Source organism: Prinia subflava, chromosome 26, assembly GCF_021018805.1.
Source record: "Prinia subflava isolate CZ2003 ecotype Zambia chromosome 26, Cam_Psub_1.2, whole genome shotgun sequence".
Lineage (NCBI taxonomy): Eukaryota > Metazoa > Chordata > Aves > Passeriformes > Cisticolidae > Prinia > Prinia subflava.
The window spans coordinates 4258292-4279969 of record NC_086272.1 but is presented as its reverse complement, the minus strand read 5'-3'; the positions used below and the strand labels follow the sequence as shown (position 1 = coordinate 4279969).

General features: G+C 54.8%; 3 protein-coding genes across 7 annotated transcripts in view; 1 reads left to right on the top strand and 2 right to left on the bottom strand.

Annotated features, from left to right (window-relative positions):
* The window catches only part of LOC134562044 (zinc finger protein 239-like), a 59671-nt gene extending 48728 nt beyond the window's left edge, over positions 1–10943 (top strand). For 2 of the 5 annotated variants that reach the window (XR_010083054.1, XR_010083053.1), the window contains 3 exons: positions 4947–6115; positions 6215–6942; positions 7618–7728. Coding sequence is in view for 1 of the 5 variants with exons in the window: in XM_063419501.1 (XP_063275571.1) it covers positions 4616–6115; positions 6215–6332; positions 7618–7748 (1749 nt within the window). In the remaining 4 variants the exon portion in view is untranslated. Of the gene's footprint in view, positions 1–4447; positions 6116–6214; positions 6943–7617 lie in introns of those variants that run through there. The other 3 variants (XR_010083052.1, XR_010083051.1, XM_063419501.1) reach the window with 3 other exon arrangements.
* On the bottom strand, positions 657–3477 carry LOC134562053 (zinc finger protein 239-like). Its single transcript, XM_063419515.1, has 3 exons — positions 3314–3477; positions 2445–2526; positions 657–2259 (listed from the first exon to the last, which is right to left on the bottom strand). The coding sequence occupies exons 1-3, from the start codon at positions 3464–3466 to the stop codon at positions 1421–1423; spliced, it is 1074 nt and encodes a 357-aa protein (XP_063275585.1). The 5' UTR covers positions 3467–3477; the 3' UTR covers positions 657–1420.
* Positions 10944–15633: 4690 nt separating the features above from the next.
* LOC134562231 (vitelline membrane outer layer protein 1 homolog) lies at positions 15634–18392 on the bottom strand. The gene is made up of 3 exons (XM_063419652.1): positions 18150–18392; positions 17406–17506; positions 15634–16015 (listed from the first exon to the last, which is right to left on the bottom strand). Exons 1-3 carry the CDS (start codon positions 18390–18392, stop codon positions 15718–15720), a joined length of 642 nt encoding a protein of 213 aa, XP_063275722.1. The 3' UTR covers positions 15634–15717.
* Positions 18393–21678: the final 3286 nt, after the last annotated feature.

The window sequence follows — 21678 nt, the reverse complement described above, 5'->3', positions numbered from 1 at the left end:
CAACTAGGCCATGGTGGAGAGGACAGCAGAGGGAACATGGAGATGACAGTGGGGACAGGGACATGATGGGAGCCAAACATGGAGCTGGGGACAAGGAGAGGACATGGACATGGTGGCAGGGTCGTGGGGATGGGGGTGGTAGGGCAGGATTCAGGTGGGACATGGGGCCATGGGAATAGAGGGATTTGGGATGCTGGAGCACGAGGTTGTGGGGACATGGGGACACATCCTGCCCCTCCTCTTCCTCCAGGGAGTTCCTGGCAATAAACGTGAGGGTCTAGCCCAGGAGGGCGATGGGGAGTGTAATAAATATAGTGAGTTAATTCGTGTTTTTAGAGATTCTAACATGTTGAACTCATGGTTTGGTAAAAATAAAATAAAAGTGTAACCTAAATTTGGAACTGGAGATGATGAGATTGGCATCAGAAAGAAGGACACATTAAGATAAGAAATCAGTTCTCCTCCTGTGGGCAGCAGAGCCATCAGAGCATCATCATCACCCTGATCTCCAGAGAAGAACGCTTTTCCATTCACAAATCTCGGTTTCCATTGACCCACCAGAGGACTAAATTTGCCACCTCTCCCTCCCATAGGAGACTCCTTTTAGCAGACCAATGACGGTGATGAATTCGAATAACCAGTCTCGGGAACAAAGAGACTGTGGGGAAATCTTATTGCGGGGGCAAAATAAAGTGTATAAAACCTGAGCCCCAAACGAGGCCAATTTGTGTCCTTTTTTGGGGGCTGCAGTGCACTAGAGGCTGCATCCCCATTCACCCTTTGACAATCCCAGGTATAACATCAACATAACGCTGCTGGGGGTTTTTACCGAAATTCTGTAATTGGATTTTTTAATAAACCAAATCATATTTTGAATTGGAATATTGGATTAGCATTTATAACAACCGTAAGCTCTTCCCGCAGCAAGCACCAGCCCAACCGTCCTCTCTCCTCTCCCATGCCCAGAGCAAGAGCGAGCAGCTGCCCCCAGCTCTGTCCTTTCCCTCCCCCAAAACTCCAGTTATCTCCCCCCTCTGAGGGAAACTCTCAGAGACCCAAGAACAAAAGGTGTAGCCCAGTGCTGCCATCTCCTTTGGACTCTTCTTTCTTTAAATCAAGCACACAGTCGTTAGTCTTCTAGCAACTTATGGGAAAAAAATTCTATAACTGACAAAGAAACAAATGTAATCCCCAACAATTCCCAACATGGATCACCAGGACCATGGATCTCCAAGGCTCTGCCCAACCCGGCTCACTGGGGATCATCCAATGGGCTCCTCCAACGGGGGATGGAGTTGGAGCAGCGCACAAAGCTCTTCCCACACGCCGGGCACTTGTAGGGCTTCCCTTCCTGGTACCTCCATTGCTATTGGGTCATGGCACAGCTCTGGGAGAAGCTCTTCCCACACTCAGGACACTGTTAGGGCCTCTCTCCGCTGTGCATCTGCCGGTGGACAAGCAGTTTGGAGTGCTGGATGAAGCTCTTCCCACATTCTGAGCACGTGTAGGGGCATTCCCCAGTGTGCACTGTCCGGTGCATGATCAGGCCAGAGCTGTCACGGAAGCTCTTCCCACACTCACCACACACATAGGGTCGTATCCCAGTGTGGATCATCTGGTGGCGTTTGAGGTGGCAGCTCTTCCTGAAGGCCTTCTCACATTCTCCACATTTATAGGGCCGTTCACCAGTGTGGATCCTCTGGTGGCGGATCAGGCTGGAGCTCAGGCTGAACCTCTTCCCACACTCCCCACACTCATAGGGTTGTTCCCCGGTGTGGATCCTCTGATGAACAATCAGGTGGGAGCTGACAGTGAAGCTCTTCCCACACTCCCCACACTCATAGGGCCGTTCCCCAGTGTGGGCTCTCTGGTGGACAATCAGGTCAGAGGTGTCTCTGAAGGCCTTCCCACATTTCCCACACTCGTAGGGTCGTTTCCCGGTGTGGCTCATCTGGTGGCGGAGCAGGCGGGAGTTCGTTGAAAAATTCCTTCCACATTCCGAGCACTGGTGCCGCTTCTTGCCATTGTGAAGCTGTTCATGCACCACCAGCTCAGAGCTCTGGCCACATCTCTGGCTGCCTTCCTGGCACAGGGTGGGTCCTTCCTCCTCGGAGCACCCTGGCATGGGTTTGGAGCCCCTCCTCGGGCGGGATCTCCGCAGCTTTTCCTCTCCGTTGAATTCCTTTGCCATGGAGCCGCTCAAAACAGCCTCTTCCACGAGGTTCTGCTGAGGGGATTTGTCCTCCCTGGTCTCCTTGTCTGGGGGAGGAAGGACAAGGACAGGATGGGATTTGACTCTGTGCCAGAGGGAAGGGCAAGGAGATCCCCCCAGTGCATCCCCGGCAGGACGGCGTCGGCAGCGGGGTTGTCCTGCAGCCGGGGCCAGGCTGGGCTGGGAGATGGAGCAGGAGAGAGGGGCAAAGGGGCACCGACTTCCTCCTCACCTGCCTGGTGGTCCTGGGGCATCCTCCTCTTCCTCACAGCCTTCTCTTCCTCCATCCAGCCAAGGTTTGGCAATGGGAATTCCTGGTTTGGGGGAAAGACATTCTGTGAGTGCATTGGCTTTGAAGGTCCTGCTGTCCAAGTCCATCTCTAGAAGTCACCGCCTGTCTGGTGTCCATAAAATCCTCCAAAAATCAAGGAGTCCAAAAACACTCTCCCAGGGCTTCCCTGTCCCAGTGTCCTTCCTTTGGGGTTATGGGGGTCCCTCTTCTCAGAGCTGCTGGGGGGCCCGTGGGTCCTGGGGATCCCCCCTCTCCCGCCTCCTGCTTTGGCTCGCTCAGGGGGTTTTGGGGCTGCCAGGGCTCATCCTGCCCTGATTCTGACTCGGCTCCCAGCTATCCCAGGGTCCCCTTCCTCAGCATTCCCCCACTCCAGCCACTCAGCGCTTCTTCCCCTACTCCCCGAAAACACTTCTAGGCTCGGGGGACCCGGACCCCCCTCATCTCCAGCCTCCACCACCCCTCCAGGCTGCCGGAGCTGCCCCAGCTCTGCCATCGCCCCGCTTCCCACTCCGGGCCTCCCGCCCTTCATCCCCGCCTCTCCCGGGATCCCCAAAACCAACGTCCCGCCCCGCCGGCACCCCGCGATCGCTGCGTGGGACCCCAAAATCCCCCCAGGGGCAACTACGGCTCAGCTTTGCACTCCTGCAAGATCTGAAAATATCCCCATCTCCTCCCCCAAAAAACCTCCCAAGGAGGTTTCCCGCGCGATTCTGGAATCTCTTAGCTCCCAACGCCATTCCTAAAGAAAAACCCCAAATCTCTCGGGGACCCCCGGACAGATTTGGGGTGAGCTCCCTCTCCCTGGTCACCGGCAATGCTGCGCGGGCCGGAGGTGCGGTGGGCTCTGCGGGCCGCTCGTCGAACTCCGTCGTTCTTTTCCTGTTCCGGCTCCTCCTCCTCCTTTCTCCCTCCTCTTCCTCCTCCTCCTCCTCCACCACCAGCACGACCCCCCTTCCCCCCATTTTCCCGGAGCGCGGCCGCTGCAGCACCGGCGTTTGGGTGGGGAGACCCCGCCAGGGATGGGTAGGGGGTTTGGGAACACTGTGAGTCCTTCTTATCATTTATTAAAAGGCTTAACAATTTAAGAGGAGTGTGCTTCGTTTCTCCCATTGAACCAGAAGTGTGTGGCAGAGAAATAGGAAAGCGGTGTCAAAGAGAAAAAGCAATGGGAAACACCTCTGGCTTGCAGCTGCCCCCGCAGCGCCCAGCGCTCCCCACTCCCACCCCCCTGTGCCACCCCTGGCAGCCAGGCACCCCCGGGAGCGGAGTTTGGGCTCGGGGGGCAGGGGGACGGCACGGCCGGGTCTGCCCTGGGGGGAGCCCCGAGCCCCCCGCCCATCCCCGGGGGCTCCTGGGGGCTCCCCCCTACCCAACAGCGGCGCTGCGGCGGCCGCGGGGCAGAGCGGGCGGGAAAGGGGGGCCCGGGCTGGGGGCGGAGGAGGGGCGGGAGGAAGAGGAGGGAGAGACGAAGGGGAGGAGCAGCAACACGAGGAGCACCGAGAGGAGGGACAGCGGGAGAGGGTCGGTGTTCCACGGCGAGCCCGCTGAGGCCGCAGCTCCGCTGGGCGCGACCGCATCGCATTGCCAGGCAGCCCGCAGGTGACGGGGAGGGGAAGCTCGCCCCAAATCTATCCCGGGATCCCCGGTACGGTTGGGGGGTTTTGCCTTTTCATTTTTGGGGGGGGATGTGGGATTTGGAACTCGCAGATTGCAGAGTGGAGTGTTTGTGGAGGGGTGGTGGAGGCTGGAGATGAGGGGGGTCCGGGCCCCCCGAGCGTGAAAGTGTTTTCGGGGAGTGGGGGAAGAAGCGCTGAGTGTCTGGAGTGGGGGAATGCTGAGGAAGGGGACCCTGGGACAGCAGGGAGCCGAGTCAGAATCAGGGCAGGATGAGCCCTGGGACCCCCAAAACCCCCGATGAGCGAGCCGAAGCAGGGTCCGGGAGAGGGGGGATCCCCAGAACCCACGGGCCCCCCAGCAGCTCTGAGAAGAGGGACCCCCATAACCCCAAAGCAAGGACACTGGAAACAGGGAAGCCCTGGGAGAGTGTTTTTGGAGTCCTTCTTGATTTTTGGAGGATTTTATGGACACCAGACAGGCGGTGACTTCTAGAGATGGACTTGGACAGCGGGCCCTTCAAAGCCAATGCACTCACAGAATGTCTTTCCCCCAAACCAGGAATTCCCATTGCCAAACCTTGGCTGGATGGAGGAAGAGAAGGCTGTGAGGAAGAGGAGGATGCCCCAGGACCCCCAGGCACGAGAGGAGGAAGTCAGTGCCCCTTTCCCCCTCTCTCCTGCTCCATCTCCCAGCCCAGCCTGGCCCCGGCTGCAGGACAACCCCGCTGCCGACGCCGTCCTGCCGGAGATGCACTGGAGGGATCTCCTTGGCCTTCCCTCTGGCACAGAGGCAAATCCCATCCTGTCCTTGTCCTTCCTCCCCCAGACAAGGAGACCAGGGAGGACAAATCCCCTCAGCAGAACCTCGTGGAAGAGGCTGTTTTGAGCGGCTCCATGGCACAGGAATTCAACGGAGAGGAAAAGCCGCAGAGATCCCACCCGAGGAGGGGCTCCAAACCCATGCCAGGGTGCTCTGAGGAGGAAGGACCCACCCTGTGCCAGGAAGGCAGCCAGAGATGTGGCCAGAGCTCTGAGCTGGTGGTGCATGAACAGCTTCACAATGGCAAGAAGCAGCACCAGTGCTCGGAATGTGGGAGGAGTTTCTGTGCAAAGTCCAGCCTGCTCCGGCACCAGAAGATCCACACTGGGGAACGGCGCTGTGAGTGTGGGAAATGTGGGAAGCGCTTCAGGGACACCTCTGACCTGATGATCCACCAGAGAGTCCACACTGGGGAACGGCCCTATGAGTGTGGGGAGTGTGGGAAGAGCTTCACTGTCAGCTCCAGCTTGATCTCCCACAAGAGGATCCACACTGGGGAACGGCCCTATGAGTGTGGGGAATGTGGGAAGAGCTTCAATGCCAGGTCCCACTTGATTGTCCATCAGAGGAACCACACTGGGGAACGGCCCTATGAGTGTGGGGCATGTGGGAAGAACTTCACTCAAAGCTCCAGCCTGATTGCCCACAAGAGAAGCCACACTGGGGAACGGCCCTATGAGTGTGGGGAGAGCTTCACTATGAGCCATGGCATTCATCCAGACCTTTGTCAGCCTCTCTTGCCTGGTAACCGCAGCCCGTTGGATGGTGGCTGTGCCCTGCTGCTCCCGCAGGGCTCTGGTCCTGCTGGCCATGTGTCCCCCCCTCAGACACCCCATTGTCTCTCTGTCCCCTGGCTGCCAGATGAAGGACACCAAGCTGAAGTTCCTCGAGAGCGTCTGCACCCCGTGCAGAAGTGCCACGGAACGCGGCTCATTGCTAGGCCTGGAGCTCTTCTGCCGCAGACACAAACTGGCAGAGAAGATCGAGGTGAGGGGCACCTGGTGCTCTGGGGAAGGGGGCAGGGAACCCTCGGGGAAGAGGGCAGTGCTTGCAGGGCGAGGAGCTGCCAGGTCCCAGCCCAGCTGTGCTCGACAGGAGCTGCTGAACGAGGAGCCCCAGAACCAGATGCGCACGGAGGTGCGGCTGCTTGCCTTCTCGGCCATCATTGCTCTCAGGTACCTGCTTATCCCTCTCAGGGACTCCAGCCCAGCACCCCGTGGCCCTGAGACGCTGCTCCCGTCACCAGTGTGCAGCTGGGCCCTCTCTCTTTGCAGCTCTGTGGTGTTGGTGCTGCAGGACAGCACACAGCTGATGAGCTCCTGCTTTCGGAGTGTCCTCTGTCTTCCTCCAGAGGAGGATGTGACGACCCTGGAGGCTTCCCTCTATATTCAGGTAAGTGCTGGGTGAGCTGCAGGAACCCCAGGCCCTCTGGGCTGCTCTTGACCACCCTGTGCTGCTTCACCATCAGAGATCCAAGGCATGGCAGGGTCTTGCTTTGCTTTCCCACCCTCCTCCCTCTGTCCCCTTCCCAGGGCTGCCGTGCCTGCAGGACACTGCCTGTCCCTGGGTGTCCCAGAGAGTGCGGACATCCTGCCCTATTAGTGATTGATGAGAGACAGGGAGACTGATTCGATGATCGGAATTCCATTTTACTCAGGTTTCCCAAAAACTTACATACTATTTCAAACAGGTTAATAATTTCTACTACAATAATCAGGTTAAAAACCACACAGAAAGCTCATGCATTTTACAACAATTCTTTGCTTGCAGAAGGTCATTGAATCTTCTCTCTTCCCTTAAGCAGGTGTAATCCCGTCTCCTGTAATTTTCACAGTTCTGTTTGTTCCTGTCATGGCATCTTGGTTATCAAACTAGCTATACTAATCAAGTCTGTTTGACTCTCTGTCTTGTGTATTCCCATATCTCCCCCTTCTGTATTAAAACAAGAACACCCCCTTGATGGCTTTATCAATTAATCTCTGCACACATTGAAGCAAGCAAGGTATGATAACTAATACAATTATTATTAAAATCATTACATGCATTCCTATCCTAAGAAAATCTTTTAGTCAAGGTGTCAAGCCCCAGCCACTAAACAGGTTATCTAGCCAAGATCCAGATTCTACTTTTAGTTTAAACACATTGTAAAATATAAGGAATAATTATAACAATACATAATATAATGCTTAATACATATAAGCTTGTTTTAACTAAATTTCTAATCTATTTATGGAGTCTTTAGCTTATAGGAGTTTATTCAGCTATTCAAATCTATCCTCTGTTTGCAGGTTTTACACTTTCTTTCAGGGCTTAGGCTTCATGATTCTTGCAACATAAACTGAATCTGTTACTAGATTAAAAGGAACAGAAAAATTTTGAAAAGCTCTGACAACAGTAGCAAGTTCAATAATTTGAGGGGATTTAAGTCTGTCGTTGAACAATTCAAGAAATTAAAAACATACAGGGCTTTGCATAATCTTTCAGCAGAAGTGTCCCCGGCTCCCCCCTTTTTTTGTAACAGAAGACGTTTGAGAGAGCCATGGGCGCGTTCTATAATTGACTGTCCTGTAGGTTAGTGAGGTATCCCTCTTTTGTGGGTGATACCCCATAAGGAGAAGAAGTTTGCAACTCTACAGGAAATGTATGCGGGTCCATTATCTGTCTTAATCTGTTGCAGAATTCCTAAGGTGGCAAAGGCAGCAGCGAAATGACAGCAGGTGTCTTTCCCTGTTTCTCCCGTGTGAGCTGAGGCAAACAGAGCACCTGAAAAGGTATCGACAGAAGCATGCACAAATTTCAAGTAGCTGAATTCAGGAATGTGTGTCACATCTGTCTGCCAAATTTGTAGGCTCTGTAGACCTTTTGGGTTGACCCCTGTGTTCACATTAGGAAGGGAGCAACGCTGACAGTCAGGGCATATAGAAATTATATTAGAGGCTTGTGCTGGAGTTAATTCGAAAAGTCTTACCAAAGCTCCAGCATTTTGGTGAAAAAAGGAGTGACTCAGTTTAGCTTGCTCTATTTTGTTAGGCAAAACATGCTGCACTGATAAGTTTAACAAATCTGCCTGGGTGTTACCTTCAGTGAGAAAGCTGGGTAGACTGGAATGTGACCTGATATGCATCACAAAGTAAGGAGCCGTCCTTCAGTCTAACAGGGAGACCAGCAGTTTTAACCAGGAAAAAAGAATATAATTTTTAACAATTTTCAAAACACAATTCTCTGCTCTCTGTACAATCCCTGAAACATATGCGGAGTCAGTAATCAGATTAAAAGGTGTGCTGAATTTCTGAAACACTCTGACCACGGCAGCTGTGAAAAACGTGAGATGATTGATTCATGTTCTTATGGTAAATTGGAAAATTATAAAGCTGTATAAATTTATATCAGGTAAAAGTCTATGTTTTAGGAGGTTTCTGCAGCAGATGGTGAAACTGACCACCCTGAAAATCAGGCGTCTCCATTCAGAAGGGAACAAAAGACTTTGCAGCCTTCTCAAGTATTGGGAGGGGACCTGTTGAGATAAGCCAGTATCAGCAACTCACACCTCGGGAGCCACCTTCACAGACCATCAAGCAATATCACCCATATCTCGAACATTCATCAACTATAAGGATCCATAGCAACTGAACATTAACACATGGACTTGGGAGGGGAGCTCTTTTCAATCAGACCAGAGATGAATTTGGGTTTGAATAGCTAACCAAGAAACAAAGGGAAATATGGGGAAATATTGCCAGAGGCAGAATAAAGAGTATAAAAACCAAGCCTCAAACATGGCAAATCTGTGTACCCAGCTAGAGACACAGACGGCCAGGGTCTATGTCTATGGGTCACCCTTGGCTCTTTTTCCTGGGAGAAACTCTGTCAAGTAGGTATCGCTGTTTGTGTGGGTTTTTTTACTGCTTAAAATCCTGTGATTTAATTCCAAATTTTGTAATTTGAAATTTTAATAAACCAAATTATTGAATTTGGAAATAAATTGTCCTGGCATTTATAACAGCAGCTAACTCCACTATTTGTGGAGACCTTTCAACAACAGCAATATCAGATTGCCAGGTTCTAGTTTCAGGGTCCCTCCATACAATCACCGATTTATGGGTTTTCCCAGACCCGTCTGTGAATATTGTCATAGCTTGCAAAGGAGTCTCACTTCTCTCTGGCTTGGGGATTAAATTAAAAGACAAGCTTAATAATTTGTGTTTAGGAGGATAGATAGATATCTGCCCTGGGTAATTTGTTAAAGCAGTTTGCAATTTTTCAGACATCTGTAGCAACCAATTCAAATAAAACATTGTGAGAGGTAGATAGATACGATCAAAATCTTTCCCAGCCAAAGAGGTCAGTCTTTGACGAGCCTTGACAATCAGCATGGCCATAAGTTCATCTTGCATGGAAATAGTCTGGGGCATATTGTTAGGCAAAAAAGACCCATTTGATAATTAGCAGAGGGTCTGGTTTTTTTTAGTCCCACTGAAATATTAAGGCATAAGGCTGTTTGTTGGGATTCAGAATGATTAGCCACAAGGGCAGTTCAGGAGCCCACCTGGCTAATTGCCTCTGAGAGATAGCATCAGCTGCCTTTTGAAGCGCAATTTGTGCTTCTCTGTTTAAGCTGTCTGGGTGATAAGAGGTTGGGCTCTCCTCCCAGGAGGGCAAACAATGACTCTAAATCTGCATTTGAAATCCCAAGCAAGGGACGGACCCAATTTATTGTTCCCAGCAATTTTTGTGCATCATGTAAAGTTTTTATTTCAGTTGAAATTTGCAAGGGTTGTGTAGAAATAGAATGCATGCTTATTCACCAGCCCAAATATTTCCAGGGAAATGTCTTTTGAACTAAAAATCAAACTGGTGATCACAATCTTTGTCAAAAGCATGTAAGTTTAACAGGCTATATCTGAGCACTAGAAACAATTCTCAGTAAATATCATGATAGTCAGGAAATCATCATATATCCTTATTCTCAGTGGCAGTAAGCCACTGTGCTCTAATTGTTCAGGGGAATTAAACTTATATACACACATTAATCCTTGAATTTGTGCATTATTTCTGATGCATCTTGATGGATCACATTGACAGCAAATACCTCGTCTTTTATGAGATGCACAGTACTGCAATATCTCATATTCAACACATTTGCATTCAACCTAGGTCTGATGACAAACTAAACAAGAGAAGGAGAGAAGCAGTTCTGCGTTAAGTTCTCACTCAAAGGCTGTAACTATTTGTTTAGAGTTCTTCAAGAACAATTTAAAGACTGAAAACATAAAAGAGCTGTGAAAAATAGGGTTATTTAATTCATGTTTTATGGATAATTATAAACTGGAAACTGTAATATATTGTATAAATGTATGATAGATGTGTACGTGCTCCACCTGTGTGCCTCACAGATTCCTGTTGAGCACCTCTCCTGATTTTCCCGGTCCAGAAATAGAAGGTGAAAAATACAAGGCAAAAACGCTGTCAGAAGAGATTCCTGAGAAGACAATTAACATTGCCAACCTACACCCTGACTACATGCAGCAAGCCATCCATACTGCTACGGCCGTTAATCACCTCAAAGCAAGGACTGACTCTGGACATTAGCACTTGAATATGGAGCGAGGGACTCTTTCAGGGCCTAATGAAAACACTCTTAATTGCCGGTGCTTAACAGAAACTATGGGGAGAATATTGCCGAAGGGGAAATAAAGCGTATTTAAACTGAGTCCCTAAGCGGGCAAATTCATGTACCCAGCTAGAGACAGCAGACCGCCAGGCTCTGTGTGTCTCAGGGTCACCCTTGGCTATTTTTCCCGGGAAAAACTCTGTCAAGTAGGTATCGCTGTTTTGTGGGGGTTTTTGCTGCCTAAAATTCTGTGATTTGATTCCTATCCAAATTTTGTGATTTGAAATTTTAATAAACCAAATTACTGAATTTGGAAATAAATTGTCCTGGCATTTATAACATTAATCATAGAATGTAAATGTAGAACCTAGGATTCTCAGTATATGGGGTTGCAGAGACAAGATGGAGGAATTGGGGAGTGGCCCCTGTGCTCCTTGTTCTTGCTCTCGTCCCCCATTTTCTGCTGAGTTGGATTTTAGAGATTGGTTTAGAGTAGAAATGACATATTAGCATAGGTAGTAGGTATTGGTGTGATTCTGTAAATAAAAAGTTCGTTTTGGACGGTAGTTGGATCAGGGGAATGGTACAAAAGGTCTGGGACCCTCTGATCTGCCCAGTCCACCGCGTGTCCTGCTCTGCTGGGGATGCCTCACAGAACTGAGAAAGAACTAAGATAAGGTACCCTGCCAGGGAGGCCTGGCAGAGCTGAGAAAGAACTGAGATAATGAAGAATAAACAACCTTGGAAATGTGCACCGGCGGACTCAGCTTGTCGTCTCTGGCTCCGGTGTGAAACACTTAGGGCAAAGAGAAGACGGAAATCCTCATTACCTCTGGGAACAGCAACCCTGAGGAGAATCTCAGAGAAAAATAACCTTGAGAAACAACAACTACAGCATCAATAATAAACAGAACCAGGAACCTCGAGGGCTTTCTTTCACAAAAGCCCAGGGCAGTTTGATCCCGGTGGCCCTGAGGGACTCCGAGAGGCCGAGCTGGAAGGGAGGTGGTGAGATAGTGGGTGAGATGGGAGCTCTGAGCTGGCAGCTGGAGCAGCAGGGGTGTCCCGGCAGGGCTGGTGGGTGAGATGGGAGCTCTGAGCTGTGTGGTAGGCAAGGACAGGCGCTGCGGAAGATTCCGGAATGTAACAGAAAAGCAGCTAAGACTCTTCCTCCCCCTCATCCACAGAGATAAGCGAAAAAGCCCCTCTGAGGTATGCAACTCCTCCTAACTTCAGTAGTTTTCCATTCCCTTGCTAACTGTAACTAGACCCACCGTCCCTTTGTGACGTAGTGAAACCCCTTCGAGTATTTAACTCCAAGATACAAACTAATCAATCGCCATTTTGACCATCCACCATAGTGGTGTCAGCGTTTGTCTATAGCCCAAGCAGCTGAGGCAAAGCTCAGCCGCCGTGCTGTCCTTTAAGACCAAGTCGCAGCCTTCTGTCTGAAAGCAACAGTGCTGGGGGCTGGAGCGGCAGGGGTGTCCCGGCAGGGCTGGTGGGTGAGATGGGAGCTCTGTGCTGGGGGCTGGAGCGGCTGTGGTGTCCCGGCAGGGCTGGTGGATGTCGCGGTGTGTGATTCTCCTCTGTCCCAGGGCACACAGCGGCCAGGGGTGCGACACCTTCCCCCTGGGGAGCTCTCACCTCCCCACCCAGGGATTCCAAGATTCTCGGCAGTGTCTATCTCGGGTGCAGAGACGGAGTGGAGACGAGACGGGTCTTGGGGTGAACTAAAGAGGTTTATTAAGGATGTCAGCAACTGAAAGGCAAGACCCCAAGAAGCCCCGTGCAGAGCTCGGGCAGTGGGTTTTATACAGCAAACGCAGGGGAGGGGTAAAGGGAGTGGTAAAGTCACAGCAACCAATTAGGGTTTGTATCTAGGGTGTTACATCAGTGGGCAAAGCTAACAGAGACCAATCCAGAAGATGTGGGATGGGTTTACATAAAGCGGGAAAGGCGATAGACTGATAACTGAAAGTTACATAACATAACAGGTGCACGCATAAATTAAAGCAACTGAGGGAGACAAAGGAATATTAATGAAGGGGGTAGGGGTACATAGAACTGGGTTTAGGGCACATAAAGCTGGGAAATGGGGTACACAAACTGGGTTATTACAACAAATATAAAATCGTAATAAGCCTAAAATAATGCACCGCAACCGGTGGATGAGATGAGGAGCTCTGTGCTGGGGGCTGGAGCGGCAGGGGTGTCCCGGCAGGGCAGGGCAGGGCAGGGTGTTGAAAATCCTTGAGCTTGCACTTAATTCCCCACTGTTTATGAATCATACTCACGACCTTCACCATGGCGTCCATTGGCTGGTTCGACCGCGTCCCATCCGCTAGGGTCAGGTGTCCTTTCCCGACCTGGCCGCTGCTTCTGTCCAGGTGAAAACCCCGATTCCCGAGGGTTTGTTCCTCCCGGGTTTTGGCACCGGAATGTTGCCTTCTGATATGAAGGCAGGCGACCTGGGTTCCAGAAATCTGCACAGCAACCTGGTCTCTCCCGGGTCACTCGGGCCACAGACACACTGGCATTGATATGATGGATGCACAAAATGGCATTTATTGCTTTATTTCACGGGGTTAAATACTCAGAGGAGGCTTTACTGCGTCAGAGGGGGGCGGAGGGCACAAAGGTTAGTGAGGAGTGGAAAACTGCTGGGTTTAGAGGGGGCTGCATTCCTCAGGGTTGATTACACATCACAGAGGGTGAGAGGGGAAGGGTCCTTATCGCTTTCCGTGACATCCTGAGATTTTTCGCGGTGCCTGTCCTTATCTATCACATAGGGCTACAGAGCAGCAGGGGAACCTCAAAGCTCTGAAGAAGCAGCAGCGGTGCGGGGAGGGCTAGAGAAAGCGAGCTCAGAATTCCCGGGGTATTTGAAGATGATGCAGAAAGCGAGCTCAGGATTCCCGGGTAATTGAAGATGATGCAGAAAGCGAGCTCAGGATTCCCGGGTACAGGAGATGACGGAGAAAGCGAGCTCAGGTTTCCTGGGTCCAGGAGATGATGCAGAAAGCGAGCTCAGGATTTCCGGGTCCAGGAGATGACGGAGAAAGCGAGCTCAGGATTCCTGGGTCCAGGAGATTTCCCAGGATGAGGCAGAGGCAGCGATGGCCGTGAGCTCTTCCTGCAGCCAGGGGCAGCTTGACTGTCCTGTCCTCCTCGGCGCTGAGAGCAAGGGAGAGAAAATCCCCTTCTCCCAGCTCTCTTTACCTTTCTTTTTTTCTGTCTTTTTGCCTTTCCCAAAGTTTCATCTCTCGCCGCTGAGGGACACTCCCAGGGACTCAAAAACGATCGGTGTAGCCTTGTGCTGCCGTGTCCTTCAAGTCCTCCCTTTGGTTCTCATTAATTAGTCATTAAGGCTTCTTGGAAACTTATGGAAAAAAAATCTGTAAATGAAAAAAACCCAAATCTCACCCCCAACACCCCATTATCCCCAGTGCCCCCTGTCACCCATTCCCAGTTTCCCCAGTGTCCCCAGTGTCCCCAGTGTCCCCAGTGTCCCTAGTGTCCCCATTATCCCCAGTGTCTCCTGTCACCCATTCCCAGTATCCCCAGTGTCCCGTGTCACCCATTCCCAGTATCCCCAGTGTCCCCTGTCACCCATTCCCATTGTCCCCAGTGTCCCCAGTCACCCATTCCCAGTATCCCCAGTGTCCCCAGTCACCCATTCCCAGTTTCCCCAGTCACCCATTCCCAGTGTCCCCATTATCCCCAGTGTCCCCTGTCACCCATTCCCAGTGTCCCCAGTGTACCCAGTGCCCCCAGTCACCCATTCCCAGTTTCCGCAGTATCCTCAGTGTCCCCTAGTCCCATCCCAGTCCCTCCCAGTTGCCCCCCAGTCCATCCTAGTCCCTCCCAGTCCCTCCCAGTCCCATCCCAGTCCATGCCAGTCCCTCCCAGTATCCCCCGAGTCACTCTCAGTATCCCCCCAGTGCTCCCAGTATGGTCCTGCCCCTCTGGCCCCCTCCTCTCCCAGGTGCCCCAGCACCGCCCCAGGTGTCCCCAGGTGTCCCCAGGTGTCCTAAAGGGCTCCATGGAACCCTCCAGGTGCTTCTGGGGACTCTCAGAGCACCCAGGGATGTCACCTGGGCCACACCCAGCACCCTCCCAGGTATCCCCAGGTGTCACCGGAGTGTCCCAAAGGTGTCCATGGGGAGCTCCAGGTGCTCCTGTGACCTACCTGGGACACCCAGAGCACCCAGAGGTGTCACCTGGGCCACACCCAGCACCCTCCCAGGTATCCCCAGGGTGTCTGAAAGGTGTCCATGGATCCTCCAGGTGCTCCCGGGGACCCACCTGGGACCCTCAGAGAACCCAGAGGTGTCACCGGGGCCACGCCCAGCACCTCCCTAGGTGTGCCCAGGGTGTCCCAAAAGTGTCCATGGGGAGCTCCAGGTGCTCCTTGGGACCCCAGAGCACCCAGAGGTGTCACCGGGGCCACTCCCAGCACCTCCCCAGGTGTCCCCGGGGCTGTCCCGGGTCTCCTGAGGGTCCCCTCAGAGCTCCCCAGTCGCCTCCCGTGTGTCCCCAGGGACCCCCGCCCACCCCAGGTACAAGAAGTCCATGACTCGATACTGGGCTTTAATGGGGGGCACTGGGGGACATGGGGGGCACAGGTGAGACATGGGGGGGACAGGGGGCATATGGGGTTGGCTCAGGTGACCATGGGGGGGGTCTCAGGGTTCCCGTGGGGGTCTCAGGTCACCATGGGGGTTGGCTCAGGTGACCATGGGGGGGGCTCAGGTGGGACACGAAGGGCTCAGGTGACCATGGGAGGGGCTCAGGTGGGACACGAAGGGTTCAGGTGACCAAGGCAGGGGCTCAGGTGGGACATGGGTGGCTCAGGTGTGCATGGGGGGGGCTCAGGTGACCATGGGGGGGGGCTCAGGTGGGACACGAAGGGCTCAGGTGACCATGGGAGGGGCTCAGGTGGGACACGAAGGGTTCAGGTGACCAAGGCAGGGGCTCAGGTGGGACATGGGTGGCTCAGGTGTGCATGGGGGGGGCTCAGGTGACCATGGGGGGTGCTCAGGTGTCCATGGGGGGGGGCTCAGGTGCCCGTGGGGGGGGCTCAGGTGACCATGGGGGTGGCTCAGGTGACCATGGGGGGTCTCAGGTGTCCATGGGGGGTGCTCAGGTGCCCGTGCATCCCCCTCAGGTGCAGCAGTAGAGCTGGAGGTCGTTGAGGCCGCTGTCGTCAGAGGTGTCGGGGGTCTCCACACGGGCGCGGACGCCGCAGACGCCGCAGCCCAGGACGCAGCGCTCGCTCCAGTCCCCCCAGTCCCCCCAGTCAAGCCCCCCGCCCTCCAGCCGGTGTCCACCCGAGCAGGTGGCGGCCATGTCAGTGGCAGCAGCGTCGTCCCACACGCCCCGCGAGGGCTCCACGCGCAGCCGGAAGGACACCAGGCGCTCCCTGGGGGGACACGTCCTGGCAGGGCCCCAGGAACCCAAACTGTGGAGAGAAACAGGGTCAGGGGGGCTCGGTTGGGTGACGGTGGCCATGGTTGGGCAGCGGTGGCCATGGTTGGGTGACAATGGCCATGGTTGGGTGATGGTGGCCGTGGTTGGGTCATGGTGATCATGGTTGGGTGGCAATGGCCATGGTTGGGTGACAATGGCCATGGTTGGGTGATGGTGGCCGTGGTTGGGTGACAATGGCCATGGTTGTATGACAATGGCCATGGTTGGGTGATGGTGGCCATGGCTGGGTCATGGTGGCCGTGGTTGGGTGATGGTGGCCATGACTGGGTCATGGTGGGCTCGGTTGGGTGACGGTGGCCATGGTTGGGCAGCGGTGGCCATGGTTGGGTGACAATGGCCATGGTTGGGTGACGGTGGCCGTGGTTAGGTGATGGTGGCCGTGGTTGGGTGACAATGGCCATAGTTGGGTAACGGTGGCTGTGGTTGGGTCATGGTGGCTGTGGTTGGGTCATGGTGGCCATGGTTGGGTGACAATGGCCATGGTAGGGTCATGGTGGCCATGGTTGGGTGACAATGGCCATGGTTGGGTGACGGTGACCATGGTTGGGTCATGGTGGTCATGGTTGGGTGACAATGGCCATGGTTGGATGACAATGGCCATGGTTGGATGACAATGGCCATGGTTGGGTGATGGTGGCCATGGGTGGGTCATGGTGGCCGTGGTTGGGTCATGGTGGCCATGGTTGGGTCATGGTGGCCGTGGTTGGGTGACAATGGCCATAGTTGGGTGACAATGGCCATGGTTGGGTGACGGTGGCCGTGGTTGAGTAATGGTGGCCATGGTTGGGTGACAATGGCTGTGGTTGGGTGACAATGGCCATGGTAGGGTCATGGTGGCCTATGTTGGGTGACAATGGCCATGGTTGGGTGACAATGGCCATGGTTGGGTGATGGTGGCCATGGTTGAGTGATGGTGGCCATGGTTGGGTGACAATGGCCATAGTTGGGTGACAATGGCCATAGTTGGGTAACAGTGGCCGTGGTTGGGTCATGGTGGCCATGGTTGGGTGACAATGGCTGTGGTTGGGTCATGGTGGCAGTGGTTGGGTGACAATGGCCATGGGTGGGTGACAATGGCTACAGCAGGGCCATGGTGGCCCTGGCTGCATCATGGTGGCCGTGGATCTGTCAGAGTGGCCGTGCCCGGGCCGTGGTGGCCATGGAGGGACACAGTGGGGGGGGGTTGTCACCACACCTGTGGACCTCTGGGCCACCAATGCCGGCCCAGGGCCACCAGAGACAGGGACCCCAGGGCCACCTGGGACAGGGACCCCAGGGACAGGGACCCCCGGGCCACCACCAGGGCCACCCCAGGGACAGGGACCCCAGGGCCACCAGGGCCACCCCCCGGTGTCACTCACGGTCCCAGGCTGGAGGTGACCGTGTCCCTGCCGGTGTCACACAACAGCCGCACCCCGTTCAGCCCCGTGTCGTCCCCGAAGAGCCCCTGGTGGGGGTGCACCTGTGGCACCCCAAAGTGTCACCCAAAGTGTCACCCCTGTGTCCCCAAACCCGCTGTCACCCTTTCACAGTGTCCCCTTGCCACCCCGCCCTTGTGTCCCCCAAACCCTTCCCTCATCCCCCCCCGGTGTTCCCTCATGTCCCCAACCCCCTCTATCACCCCCCGGTGTGTCCCCAGCCCCCTCCCAGTCCCTCCCTGTGTCCCCCTGACCCCCTCATGTGTGTACCTGTCCCTGTCCCCCCCAACCCCCCCGTGACCCCCCCTCGGTGTGTGTCCCTGTCCCCGTGTCAGTGTCCCCATGTGCCCTTTCTGTCCCTGCCCTGTGTCCCTCCGTGTCCCTCCATGTCCCCCCGTGTCCCCCCATGTCCCCCCCATGTCCCCATGTCCCCATGTCCCCCCGTGTCCCTCTCCCTGTCCCCCTTTCCCACCCTCAGCTGGAAGCCGCTGACGAAGGATCCCGGGGGGCAGAACTTGGGGTCCCCCCGCTGTCCCCAGGGTCCCCCCGTGTCCCTGCCCCATGACACTGTCCTGTGTCCCTGTGTACCCCCATGTCCCCCCATGTCCCCATGTCCCCCCATGTCCCCATGTCCCCGTGTCCCCCCGTGTCCCCCCATGTCCCTGTCCCCGTGTCCCCGTGTCCCACCTTCAGCTGGAAGCCGCTGGCGAAGGACCCTGGGGGACAGAACTCAGGGTCCCCCCACTGTCCCCAGGGTCCCCCGTTTGTCACCTCCATGAGGCCCTTCCTGGACCGGAAGCGCTCGAAGGGGCCGTGCCGGATGCTGGTGCTGCACCACTGCCGCCCTGGGGCCACCACGGCCACCACCGGGGCCACCAAAGCCACCAGGGCCACCACCAGGGCCACCCAGGGGTGCGGGGACAGGGCCATGGCTGTGCCCCCCCCCGGTGTCACTGGGGCTTTATAGCCCCCCCTGGGGACAGCGACCACGGGGATGGCACTGGGGGGGACTGGGAGGGACTGGGAGGGACTGGGAGGGACTGAGAGGGGACTGGGGGACACTGGGAGGGGCTGGAGGGGCACTGGCAGTGAACTGGGAGGGACTGGAGGGCACTGGAAGACACTGGGAGGGGATTGGATGGACTGGGAAGGGGACTGCGGGGGACTAGGAGGGACTGGGAGATACTGGGAGACACTGGGATGGACTGGGAGGGATTGGAAGGGACTGGGAGGGACGGGGATGAACTGGGATGGGACTGGGGGACACTGGGAGGGACTGGGAGGGGATTGGGGGACACTGGGAGGTGACTGCCGGGAACTGGGAGGGGACTGCCGGGAACTGGGCTGTACTGGGAGCACTGGGCTGCCACCTATGGGGGGGTGACACGTGTGTCCCCACCCCCCGCGGGGGGAGTGACCCCGGGGACAGAGGGGGGGGAGGGGCGGGTCTGGGTTTGGGGGTTTTGGTCTAGGTTTGGGGCTTTGGCTGTGCCTGGGAATGTCCCAAATTCACCTGGGACTGTCACCTGTCACCTGGGACTGTCACCTGTGAGTGTCACCTGGGACCTTCACCTGGAGGTGTCACCTGTGTCTGTCACCTGTGAGTGTCACCTGGGACTGTCACCTGGAGGTGTCCCCTGGAGCTGTCACCTGTGACTGTCACCTGTGACTGTCACCTGGGACTGTCACCTGGAGCTGTCACCTGGAGCTGTCACCTGTAGGTGTCACCCTCACCAACACTCCGGGTCCGTGGGGCAGCCGGGGGTGGCCGTGCTGCTGAGGCATGTCCCCAGTGTCCCCAGTGTCCCCTGTCACCCATTCCCAGTGTCCCCAGTATTCCCAGTATCCCCAGTGTCCCCAGTATCCCCAGTATCCCTAGTATCCCTTGTGTCCCCAGTGTCCCCAGTATCGCCAGTATCCCCAGTATCCCCAGTGTCCCCAGTCACCCATTCCCAGTATCCCCAGTATCCCCAGTGTCCCCAGTATCCCCAGTATCCCTAGTATCCCCAGTATCCCCAGTATCCCCAGTATCTCCAGTCACCCATTCCCAGTATCCCCAGTATCCCCAGTATCCCCAGTATCCCCAGTGTCCCCAGTGTCCCCAGTATCCCTTGTGTCCCCAGTATCCCCAGTATCCCCAGTATGCCCAATATACCCAGTATCCCCAGTATCCCCAGTGTCCCCAGTCACCCATTCCCAGTATCCCCAGTATCCCCAGTGTCCCCAGTATCCCCAGTATCCCCGTGTCCTGGTTTGACAGGCAGGTATCTGCTAGGAAGGGGCAGAACCTCCCTAGAGACGGAGAATTCGAATCCCCTCCCTCCAAATTATTCCAATTTAGAAAATTAAAGGAGCTTTCAGACAGAGGTGTGGGGATAGGAATAACAGATCTTTACTGGTATATATGACAAAACAACAAACAAACAACTGTCGGAGTCTAGAACATTCCTCTGGCCACCCTGGAGGGTTTGGAGACCGGACAGGGGGTCTGGGGTCTGCACAAGGGGCTCAGCCAGCCTCACACAGAGCTCAGGAGTACACTGCCTCTGATCCCTGGCCACGGGAGTGAATGCCCACATTGTGTGAAGAATCACAAGCTGAGACAATTCAAAATAAGTAGTATTTAGTTTATCATAGAATGTAAATGTAGAGTCTAGGATTCTCAGTATATGGGTCTGAAGAGACAAGATGGAGGAATTGGGGAATGGCCCCCGTGCTCCTTGTTCTTGCTCTCATCCCCCATCTTTTGGTGAGTTGGATTTTAGAGATTGGTTTAGAGTAGAAACGACATGTTAACATAGGTAGTAGACATTAGTAAAATTTTGTAAATAAAAAGTACATTTTGGACAGTGGTTGGCTCAAGGGTACCGTACATAAGGTGCGGGGATCTCTGATCCACCCCAGTCCGTTGCATGTCCTGCTCTGCTGGGGATGCCTTGCAGAGCTGACAAAGAACTAAGATAAGGTACCCTGCCAGGGAGGCCTGGCAGAGCTGAGATAGAACTGAGATAATGAAGAATAAACAACCTTGGAAATGTGCACTGGCGGACTCAGCTTGTCGTCTCTGGCTCCGGTGTGAAACACTTAGGGCAAAGAGAAGACGGAAAACCTTATTACCCCTGGGAACAGCAACCCTGAGGAGACTCCCAGGGAACAGCAACCTTGGGAGAAAACCTTATTACTTTGGCGAACAGCAACCCTGAGGAGAATCTCAGGGAAAAGCAACCCTGAGAGAGCATGGCCAGGAGCCTGGAGCCCTGGCTCCTCTGCTGCCGCTGGAAGCCACAGCGCTTCCCTGCCCAGGGATCAGCACTGCTGGGCTCATGCCTGTGGGCAGGGAGGGCCTTAAGGGCACCAAAAGGATCCCCGGCTGTACAGATGCCATGCTTGAGGTGCCTCTGCCCAAATTCAGGGGCAAACGGGACCAGGAGCCAAACTCAATAGCACGGAATTCAGTGAAAAATCCAATGTGAGGGGGAGAAAGGAGCAAGGGCAGGGAGAGAGGGAGAAGGGAGGGAGGGAGATCAGTCAGAAGGTCAGCACCACCCATGGATCCAGCAGTGTACTGTTGGTCCTTCTTCCACTGGAGCTTCTCGGTGGCGGGGGTCCTGCGGTCATTCTGAACTTTTCCGTTTATCCCCTTGAGCAAACCAAGGAATTAGTGCTCATGGGCTACCCAGCTCTCTCATGCCACTGCTTCAACAATTCCCTGGCCTTGGGTGCTGATCAGTCCCAGCTCAGGCTGTCTCTTCTCTTCAGCCGGAGCTTTCTGGGCTCGGTGGCCGTGAGTTGGTGGTCACCATCTACCCCTCTGCAGTGGCCTTTGACCCAGTCGGAGCTGATTCCAGCTCAGGGGCTGGGCTGGATTTCCCTGTCCAGCACCAGGGATCCATTCTACTCCCCCAGCTTTGTTTACCTCCCCCAGGGTCTGGGATAAGCCCCGGACAATTGTCCCACCTTGATCTTATCTTCGGGTGCTCCATTCTGCGCTTGTCTCACGGCAAAGTCCTCCTGTGGTGACAGTGTTTGGGACGGACAACTGCTGCTCCTCAATCCCAACCCCAGTGGAGCCTCCTCAGCCCCCAGGAGTCCTCCTTGGGTGTCCCCAAGGTGTCCCCTAAGTGTTCCAGCCCGGTGATGCCCTGGTGACCCCCCAGCCCCTCTCCATGCAGGTCCCAGAGCACAACGAGCTCTTTGAGGCTCTGCACTGTGACAT

What these genes read in the sequence shown, in the direction of transcription:
- LOC134562053 (XM_063419515.1), bottom strand. Translation starts at nt 3,466, where the DNA reads ATGGGGGGAAGGGGGGTCGTGCTGGTGGTGGAGGAGGAGGAGGAGGAA. An exon ending in CGGCCCGCGCAGCATTGCCG is followed by an intron (nt 2,527 to 3,313) that starts GTGACCAGGGAG and finishes CCCCCAAACCAG; the next exon opens with GAATTCCCATTGCCAAACCT. An exon ending in GCCCCAGGACCACCAGGCAG is followed by an intron (nt 2,260 to 2,444) that starts GTGAGGAGGAAG and finishes TTCCTCCCCCAG; the next exon opens with ACAAGGAGACCAGGGAGGAC.
- LOC134562231 (XM_063419652.1), bottom strand. Translation starts at nt 18,392, where the DNA reads ATGGCCCTGTCCCCGCACCCCTGGGTGGCCCTGGTGGTGGCCCTGGTG. An exon ending in CCAGCGGCTTCCAGCTGAAG is followed by an intron (nt 17,507 to 18,149) that starts GTGGGACACGGG and finishes GGGGTGCCACAG; the next exon opens with GTGCACCCCCACCAGGGGCT. An exon ending in GTCACCTCCAGCCTGGGACC is followed by an intron (nt 16,016 to 17,405) that starts GTGAGTGACACC and finishes TTCTCTCCACAG; the next exon opens with TTTGGGTTCCTGGGGCCCTG.